Source organism: Paramisgurnus dabryanus, chromosome 1 (assembly GCF_030506205.2).
Source record: "Paramisgurnus dabryanus chromosome 1, PD_genome_1.1, whole genome shotgun sequence".
Taxonomy (NCBI): Eukaryota; Metazoa; Chordata; class Actinopteri; order Cypriniformes; family Cobitidae; genus Paramisgurnus; species Paramisgurnus dabryanus.
The window spans coordinates 18,888,167-18,895,631 of NC_133337.1; the positions used below are offsets into that span (position 1 = coordinate 18,888,167).

The 7,465-nt window shown below is 39.9% G+C and overlaps 1 protein-coding gene across 1 annotated transcript; it reads left to right on the forward strand.

The window, feature by feature from the left end:
- The first annotated feature begins 212 nt into the window (after positions 1 to 212).
- LOC135758744 (crystal protein) lies at positions 213 to 6,609 on the forward strand. Its single transcript, XM_065273377.1, has 8 exons — positions 213 to 706; positions 796 to 997; positions 1,076 to 1,209; positions 1,341 to 1,468; positions 1,555 to 1,667; positions 1,745 to 1,885; positions 1,976 to 2,148; positions 4,934 to 6,609. The coding sequence occupies exons 1-8, from the start codon at positions 296 to 298 to the stop codon at positions 5,387 to 5,389; spliced, it is 1,758 nt and encodes a 585-aa protein (XP_065129449.1). The 5' UTR covers positions 213 to 295; the 3' UTR covers positions 5,390 to 6,609.
- The last annotated feature ends 856 nt before the right edge of the window (positions 6,610 to 7,465 follow it).

A 7,465-nucleotide genomic window follows, 5' to 3' on the forward strand; every position in this document is an offset into this window, starting at 1 on the left:
AAGGTAAGTGAATTAATGTCATCTAATTTTCAAAAGTGGAAACAGACTGCATTTAATCACATTCATGTATATCCACTGTGTGTTTCTTCATTGAGAGACTCAGAGTGGACAACAGAAACTCTGTCCCAGTGATGTGTAATATAATGAGAGTCACAAGAGCAGACTGATGAATTCTGGGATACTTCAGTCCTTCTTCATTCATCCGGTTTCAGAGCAGCATGCACGAATCCATCCTTAAAAGCCAGAAGTAACCAGAAGATCCATCATCTCAGATAAATACACACTGAAGGAGAATATGTTGATTTACGGTGGGTGTTTACTGGGAATGTGTGCGATGGTGTTTGTGTTCATCAGAACCGGATCCAGTACAGAGCAGATGAACCTGGCAGCTTTACTTCGTAGTCTCTCTTCAGGATATATGAAAGACCTTCAAGCTCGAGAAGAAAGCAACAAATTGCATGAACATGTCAAAGTTGGTGCTTTAGGGCCCAAGGTGCTCACTAAAGATGGAAGCATCCAGGGTATGATGGTGGACGAGTGTTATATTTTTTACGGGATACCATTTGCTGATCCACCTGTGGCTACGTCCCGCTGGAAACCTCCTCGCAGGGTCACTCCGTGGCAAGGGGTGTATGACGCCACCTATCCCAGAGCAGCTTGCATGCAGGCCTGCGTTGGACCTCTTTCTGATGAATGTCCGGAGAAGGTGAAAAGATACAGGTTTCTTATGATAGATATTAAACCATAAAAAAAATCCCATGATGAAGAGTACAGAATTGTAATTTCTTTCCCCAGGTAAGTGAAGATTGTTTGTACCTGAACGTTTTCGTTCCACTGAGCGTAAACTTCACAGCTCCACTTCATAAACTTTTACCCGTCATGGTTTGGATCCACGGTGGCGACTTCATCGCAGGCTCTGCCTCCAAACCACTTTATGACTCACGATACATCAGTAACGTCACACAAACCGTGGTTGTGAGCGTGGCCTACCGTCTGGGTGAGACAGAGGATCAAAAACACATCTGTCATCGATGCACTAAACTCTAAAAAACAACATGTTCTGGTTTCTCTTTAGGGGCTTTTGGATTTCTGGTATCAGGTAAAGACCCAAAGACATCAGCAGTTGGGAATTATGGGATTTTGGATCAGCAGGCAGCTTTGCTCTGGGTCCAGCAGAACATTGCTGCGTTTGGGGGCGACCCAAACAGGGTAAGAACGTACCTCTAAGAGATTTACTGTAGACCTCCAGCCAAGTTTCCCAAAATGTATTTGTATGACTTTTCCGGAATAAAATGTCCTGTAAATTTCCAAGGATTTTGGTTGTTTGTGTATGAGCTCAGGTGACGATTTTTGGAGAAAGCGCCGGAGCTCAGTCAGTCAGTCTCCATCTTATGATTCAAAGCAGTAAACCGCTCTTCAAACAGGCTGTTCTCCAGAGCTTACCGTTCTCTATTCCTCTTAAAACACGGTAAACACAAACACACACAGACATACACAAAATGTATCTGTACACAGCCCATGTCATGATTGTAAACTCTCTGATGTGATCCTCAGGCACGAGTCTCTGAGGTTAGGAAGGAACTTTGCTAAGATGTCCAACTGTTCATTGACGGACATCACATGTCTGCTGTCTCTGAGCCCTGAGGCGGTTCTAACTGCACAGATCAGTAATAACCTCCACAGTGCCTGTTAACATCTCTTGTATGTGAGGAATAACATAAATGGATATAATCTCTCTCTCCAGGCTCAAAGGTGGTGAACCCGTTTCGCTTTCTGGAGTCGTTTGAAATCTGGGGGCCATTTATTGATGGAGAACTGATCCAGGAGCAGTCAGTGGCAGCCTTTCAGAAGGGACACTGGCAGAAGGAGAAACCAGTGCTGCTTGGTATGACTCTTATTCACTGTTTGTCCTATTCTCCACTGTTTGCATTATTATTATTGTTGTTGTTGTTAGATATTGTTTTGTGTTGTGTAGGGACCACTTCAGAGGAAGGTGTCATCTTTGTGTATGGGGTCTTTACTAAGCCTGTGTCGCCGGTTGAGTGCACTATCTACACAACAGCCATATTTAAACAGCATGCCATCAAAATCCTGCGCAAATATTTTCCTCTCTACAAAGACACAGACCGCAGGGACATGTTAGCACAGGTGAGATACTGATGGAGTGAAGATAAATGTGGACACACACACCTGTCATCTCTGCTTCATCAACATGCAAATCCAACTAGAGGTTTAATAAGTGACAACATGAAACATTACAAATGAAAAATGTTATACATCTACATTTATTTGAGATATTTGGATATTTATGAAAATATTTATGCATATATTTAGAGGTTATATATCATTTAAATAATAAAATGTCATGTTTAATCATCTGAAATTATTAAATTGATGTTTTAAACATTATGATAATAATCTGACTGTCATAAAAATAATATCAAACAAAAATTCCAATGAAATGAACCTTTTTAAAAACAGAATTTTGATAAACTTATTTGGTGGTAAAATATATGACCTGAACTTAATATCATAGATTTTAAAATATGTTGTTAAAATAACACCTTAATGTTGTTATTTGGTTTTCACGTAGTTATTTTTCTGCTGAAAACACATTAGGATCCTTGTGGTGTAATATTAACATGTCCATAAGAGAGCGCTGTAACTCCATTGTGTTTTGTGTTAGTGTGGTTTGATAAATCTTTGTAAGTTATTATTATTCTGGTCTCAGTTAGGGTCACTATAGCAAAATTAATCAAAGGTCACCAGAACCTGTCAATCAAATCACTTGAGCCTTCTGGGTAAAATACTGCAGTTTCAGTCAATAGACTGAAAGACACTAAATTTCTGTGTGGGGGGGTGTGGGGGGGTGCGTCTGATGAGTGTTTAGTTACCAGGAAACAGATGGAGATACTTAACCTACACTGACATGATGACAAGATCAAAACACACAGTGATCATTTTAGTGAAACAAAATCCACTCATTTATGTTTCAGTTGTATAATGTGCTCAGTTTTTTTGAATTCATAATTTAACTTTTACGAAAATGAACCACTTTATTGTAGTAAAACCATGGTTTTGACAACCGTGGTTTTCAAAATTTTAGTCCTAAACGTAAGTTTGAGAGGATCATAAACATTCAGGCGTGTCAATAATCATTATTTAGGGGTGTATATAAGGCAGCCTTCAGGCCTCCGGGTCAAGCTGCAATTTTTACGGCATCCCTCCTTCTCCCCATCACCTCCCTCACTGCTCTCTTTCTTCCTCTGTGCAGTTATGTTACAGGAGGTGGGTGGGACTCGAGCACCGGTCTCATGTTGGCTCTCTCTGAAGGTTTAGAGCTCAGGTGCAGAGCTCCCACCATTAATCATTAAGATCTGAATGTGCTGGCGAACTATTGAAACCATAGTTAAACCATGGTTAGTGTAGTAAAATCCTGGTTTTGCTGATAGTAATCAATACACCAAAATAACATAGTTACTACACTTTTACCACAAAAACATGGTTAAATATTGTAAGGGAATATACTTCCATGCTATTGCAAGTGTTGTATGTTTATATAGGGCTCATTAGATTAGATTACATCTGTCAGTGTTTTAAATTCAATGAAAAAGTGGCTCTCACAAGAATTAGCAAGAATGAAGAAACCAAGAATCCTACAGTAAGTCTTAAAGGAAAACACTTTCATGTTTTCCCTATTTATAGACTGTTACACGAGTAGTTACACGAGTAAGTATGGTGGCACAAAACAAAACGTGTGGATTTTTTAAGTGGATAAAAATGAGAACTATAGTGTATGGTGGAAGAGCACTTAGTTTGCAGCACTTTGACCTCGGCGCGCAGTAACATCATCACTGCTGACTTTAGAAGTTTGAGCGAGAGGTCCATACTTACTTGTGTACTCATGTAGTCTTTAAATAGGAAAAACATGGAAGTGTTTGGTGGCTTCTAAATTCATCCCTGTTTGGATCCTAAGGAATGAATGGGGCTAGGCTAAATGCTAACACATTCACAATGCGCTGTACAAAGATTAAGTGCACGCATTGAAAAAAGATAGGTATGTATTAATTCTTCCAAGTTTAGGTACAGAACATAGTACAATATTGAAAAACGGTGGTGTTTTCCTTTAAGTTTTATCAAAAGATTAGACTCATGGGAGCAGTTTCCCGAACAGGGTTTAGAGTAAGCCAGGACTAAGCCTTAGTTATTTAAGGACATTTAAGTTGTTTTTACAAACATACCTTACAAAAAAGCATTACCGGTGTGCATCTTGAGACAAAACAGTTGCACATGACTTTTTTAAGATGTAAAATAAATCTTTGGTGTCTCCAGAGTACGTAAGTAAAGTTTTAGCTCAAAATATCAGAATTATAGAACATTTATTATAACATCTTAAAATTGACACTTTGTAGATGTGAGCAAAAATGTGCCGTTTTTTGGGTGTGTCCTTTAAAATGCAAATGAGCTCATCTCTGCACTAAAAGGCAGTGCAGTGGTTGGATAGTGCAAATTAAGGGTGGTATTATCCCCCTCTGACATCACAAGGGGGCCAAATTTCAAGGACCTATTTTTTCACATGCTTGCAGAGAATAGTTTACAAAAACTAATTTACTGGGTTGATCTTTATTACATTTTCTAGGTTTATAGAAGCACTGGGGACCCAATTATAGCACTTAAACATGGAAAAATGTCCCCTTTAAGCTATGTCAGTGCAAGGTTTTTTTTTCAATTAGGACAACTTAAATATGCATTTTAGTCTACACGGGAAACTGACCCATGTAGTTTTATCCTGTCAAGGTCTTGCTTGCCAGAAATAATATGGTTTCTTAAAGCTACATCTTTAAAAAGACCTAAAATTACAGGGTTTTACTTTGATGTTCTGACCAATCTACAGTAACTAAAGCAACCCTGACCATCTGTCTTTAACTTTCAGATCGTTACTGATTACATCTTCCTGTGCCCGTCCCGAAGATCCGCCCGTGCTGGAGTTCTGTCCGGAAGTTCAGTGTGGATGTATGTTTTCGATCACATCGCCAGTGATCCTCGAGTGTGGTCGGGTCTGACGTTTTGTTATCAACACGTGTGTCACGGTGCTGAACTGCCCTTTCTGTTTGACTCCGCCCCCGTGGCAAATTTCACTCTTACTCAACCTGAACATCTGTTGTCCAATCGCATGCTGTGCTACTGGGGTGCTTTTGCCCATGCGGGTGACCCCGGGTCACATACTGACATGAGCCCGTTCTGTCAGCAGCAACGCCTGCCATCATGGCCGCGCTATGAGACCAACAGCGGTTGGCTAGTAATGAATCTCACGGTGCATTCACACGCACAAACCGGATCACGCAATGACATCTGCGATTTCTGGGACAAACTTGGGATCTATCCATAGGAACACAAAATCACTAATGAAATCTCTAACATTTCTCAGAGACAGCAGTGAAATACAATTCAGCCTGTGAAAACCTAATTTTCATGATTTATTGTTTTCTACATAAATTCATCCTATATAATGTAAAGAAAGTAGAACCTTGATAACTTTAATATTGACTGAAATCAAAGAATGAAATCAAACTCTGACGCTCCTAAGCTACAAGGGGTTAATTTCATTCGTCACGCAGAATAATGCGGTTCTCCATCACCGCAAGAGCTGCAGAAGATCAGCTGCACCTGTCTAGCATTTAAATGAAGATGTTTGCACACCACAGTGATCTTTGCAGGCCACACGCAGGATTTAAATCATGATGCGTCAGTCCTCAGACACGCCTCCTTCATCTCCTGTGTGATTCCACATGAATGAATTAAGAAGGGCTGAATGAAATCGATTGCTATACGTGTCATCAAGCTTCAACTATATCTGCAGCAGTGGACAAACAAGTACTGTATGTGTGTGCACTCGCAAGATCATTTGTGTGTAGATGGCCAATTAAAAACAGATGACACCAGCAGACACATCAAACCGCAGTACCATGCAAACGAGATCCTGCTCACCCGTGTATGTTGCCATGCAGATATGCTTGTGTCCAGGGAGAGTTCAAGTATCTGTCATCAATACACATTATCACAAAGGCAGAAACCAATACAACACGTTAGATGAAATGAAATGAGGACAGCGTCAGGAAAAAACAACCATGCACTGTGTATCTGCAGTATGTAGACAGTCTGGTTAATTTCAGCTGGTCTCTGTGTATAAATGATGATGACCCTGGAGCGAAGATATCAAGCAGTAAATGCAACATCTCCATCAGGAACCTCTGGGCAGTAACTGCATCTGATCTCTGACACTTTGATTTGTCTGTGATTTCATCATTGCCTACAGTCACAATGTCCTCTTCAATTTCAATAAAATGCAAACGGAGCAAGACAGAAGAGAACAGCAGAAGTGAAGACAGCAAATGTCTGCCCCAGATGATCACAAGCAAATATAAATACATGCAGTATACTGTAATAGATTAAACCGAGCAAATTCTCAAACGTCTCAGATTTTACTCCTTATATTATCTGTTAGAAAAATCTCAAATAATGTGTTCAGATTTTCCAAAACAATAAAGTCTGTAATAACTCAAAAAGTCTTCAGAAAACGAATAGTCAGAGCTCTCCACACTAGTTTAAAGCTAGACCTATATTTATTTATCTTATAGAAATTTACATAATACCTAAAGCATATACAAATGAATGAGTTGAGATGTGTCAGCTTATTTAATGCATCAGGGAAACCACAGGCCATCCTGCTCATCTTACATTAAAGTACTGTATGTGTACTATATGCAAAGAAGTAATTGTGAAAAATCTCACAGCCCTGTGTCATCATTTCCCATCATGCATCAGTTCTGTTTCAGTGCATTATCCTCTCTCACACTGCAGGGGCCTCATTTATAAAGCGTGCATACGCACAGATTTGATCGTAAAGTTTGCATACGCAAAAATCCACGACAAAGTGCATATTTATAAAAGTTGTCTTTGACGTGGAAAAGTGCTTAGCGCCACGTCAGGGTCTGAGCAGACGTACGCACTTTTGCTTGTCTGATTGCTGCAGGTTTTTGGAAATATAAGCCAATCTTGCTGCTCGAAATTTGGTTTAAACATTGAGAAGTGCTCTTTTATATGTCTGTGACATTAATTAGGCATCGTTTAAAGGCGGAGATCTGAAACTGCTCGGCTGCGCACAAGTTCAAGTTCATTTGCGATTTATAGATTTGAAAGGGGTACGCGCGTTTTTTGCGCGTACGTTCGGTTTATGAATCACACGTACACATTTTTGATAAATGATCGTAAGATCAAATGTAGGATGGTTTTTACGCAGCATTTTATAAATGAGGCCCCAGGGCTTCTCTGCCCTTCATGCATGTTCACATTCATCTGAGAGGGTTGAACAAGCGGTGGATTTTAACATCAGTCACTAATATGCTAGTCTCAGCCTCAGACATAATGACCACAGAATGTTGGCTTAACGTCTGATGTTTATCGT

Bases quoted from the DNA above. Each gene is read 5' to 3' on its own strand.
- LOC135758744 (XM_065273377.1), top strand. From the start codon at position 296: ATGTTGATTTACGGTGGGTGTTTACTGGGAATGTGTGCGATGGTGTTT. The intron at 1,210-1,340 runs GTAAGAACGTAC...GTATGAGCTCAG, and splicing joins TTGGGGGCGACCCAAACAGG to GTGACGATTTTTGGAGAAAG. The intron at 1,668-1,744 runs GTAATAACCTCC...CTCTCTCTCCAG, and splicing joins GGTTCTAACTGCACAGATCA to GCTCAAAGGTGGTGAACCCG.